Source organism: Cyprinodon variegatus, unplaced genomic scaffold (genome assembly GCF_000732505.1).
Source record: "Cyprinodon variegatus isolate N-32 unplaced genomic scaffold, C_variegatus-1.0 Scaffold53, whole genome shotgun sequence".
In the NCBI taxonomy this organism is placed as follows: domain Eukaryota; kingdom Metazoa; phylum Chordata; class Actinopteri; order Cyprinodontiformes; family Cyprinodontidae; genus Cyprinodon; species Cyprinodon variegatus.
In genome coordinates this window covers 122551-124096 of record NW_015150506.1, presented here as the reverse complement: position 1 = coordinate 124096, position 1546 = coordinate 122551, and the positions used below count along the sequence as shown (strand labels likewise).

At 40.7% G+C, this 1546-nt stretch overlaps 1 protein-coding gene across 1 annotated transcript in view; it reads right to left on the bottom strand.

Annotated features, from left to right (window-relative positions):
- LOC107082410 (transforming growth factor beta receptor type 3-like) overlaps positions 1 to 1546 on the bottom strand; it is an 18494-nt gene that overhangs the window by 9495 nt on the left and 7453 nt on the right. Inside the window, exon 2 of the mRNA XM_015371091.1 lies at positions 443 to 478. Coding sequence (XP_015226577.1) covers positions 443 to 478 — 36 coding nt within the window. The remainder of the gene's footprint in view (positions 1 to 442; positions 479 to 1546) is intronic.

Genomic DNA, 1546 nt, shown 5'->3' with positions numbered 1-1546 from the left:
TTTTACAGTTGCCTTTTGTATCTATGCTTCTTTTTCTATGTCTGCTTCTGTCTCCTTGAACCCCAGTCGGCCTCAGCAGATGGCCGCTCACACTAAGCCTGGTTCTGCTGGAGGTTTCTTTCTGTTAAAAGGGAGTTTTTCCTCTCCACTGTCGCTACAAGCATGCTGTGAGGGATTGCCGAAAAGTCAATCAGTCGATGCAATCAACTGGTTTTCCTTAGAAAACTTTGAATCAATTTGACTGGATGTTGACGTGTTGTGAATTGCCGCTATATAAATAAACTGAATTAAATTAAAGTTGTCGTTTTTGTTTAATTTCTACTCTCTTGCTGGTTCCTACTCTCCAGGGTTCCCTTTTTAATTTACTGTGAAGTCGTGTAGTGGTTTTACATGGCATTTACTCCCCTCCTACCACCGTATAATACAGTTTCCTCCACCTTACCTTTATTTATCGGACCCGATCTTGGTGTGTGAGGTCCTGTAGAACACAACCAGAGAAAGGACATTTGAAACATGTTTACGCACATTCAAAGAAATGCATAATTTCAAAGGGAACGCAAAACGTGCTCCGAATCAGTGCATAAGGACTGCAGATACTGCTTGGCGCTGATAAGCAACCCACTAAAGAATGTGATCCAGAAACCTGAACCAGGAGAAATGCCCAGAGAGCCACTTCTTCTACAATCTGATGAACCGATTGACTCCAACTGGTTCTGCTCACCCATTTATTTCAAGCCATCTGGAAGCCTTTCAGAAGTTGAAATTAGCTGTAATGATGTCTTAACCAACTAAACAAAGGCGCTTGTGTGCTGCAGAGAGGCAGACCTGGTAGGTGGCCAGCACTCCTGCACAATGGATGCTATTCCTGGAAGGAGTGTTCGGCTCGCATAATGGACGACGACAGGTCATCTGAGAAGACTTTAATATGAGGAGATGATGGGAGACCGTGTCCCCACCTCCCCACCCCATTCCTTGCCCTCATGTTATCTGACCCAGGCCACTTGTTATGCTAAGAATGTGCAGGGAGGCCAGTAACACTTGTGGCCTCAGAGACAGCGAGCAGCGGGATGACATAACAGCAGGAGGCCGTCCTCAAAAACATTGAACCTAAAAGGTTCTAAACTCAGTTCCTGGCAGACATGTTTATGTTGGGAAAAATCTGTCTTCCATTTGTCTTTAGCCGCTTTTATCTTTGGAAATGGAAATGTGATAAAAATGCCACCCAGAAATACAACTTAAAAAAACGTCTTAATTTAAAAAAATACATATCTACATATTTTTTAGTGACTTTGCTATTTTCTCAGATTTTAATATTTCCATATACTTTTTTCTTCAAATTTGTCATTTCCTCTAAACTTTTTTTAAAGATTTTGTTTAATTTTAATTTTTCCAAATTTCTTTCACCAATCACCTTCTCTGCACTTAAAGCACAAAACAAATGCTCGCTCTTGACCATTAAAAATGTATCTTCTCCCCTATGGAAGTAAATATGTGTCGCTAGGATTTGAATTAAAAATGCCACTGAAATTTAAGTGTTATATGTTTG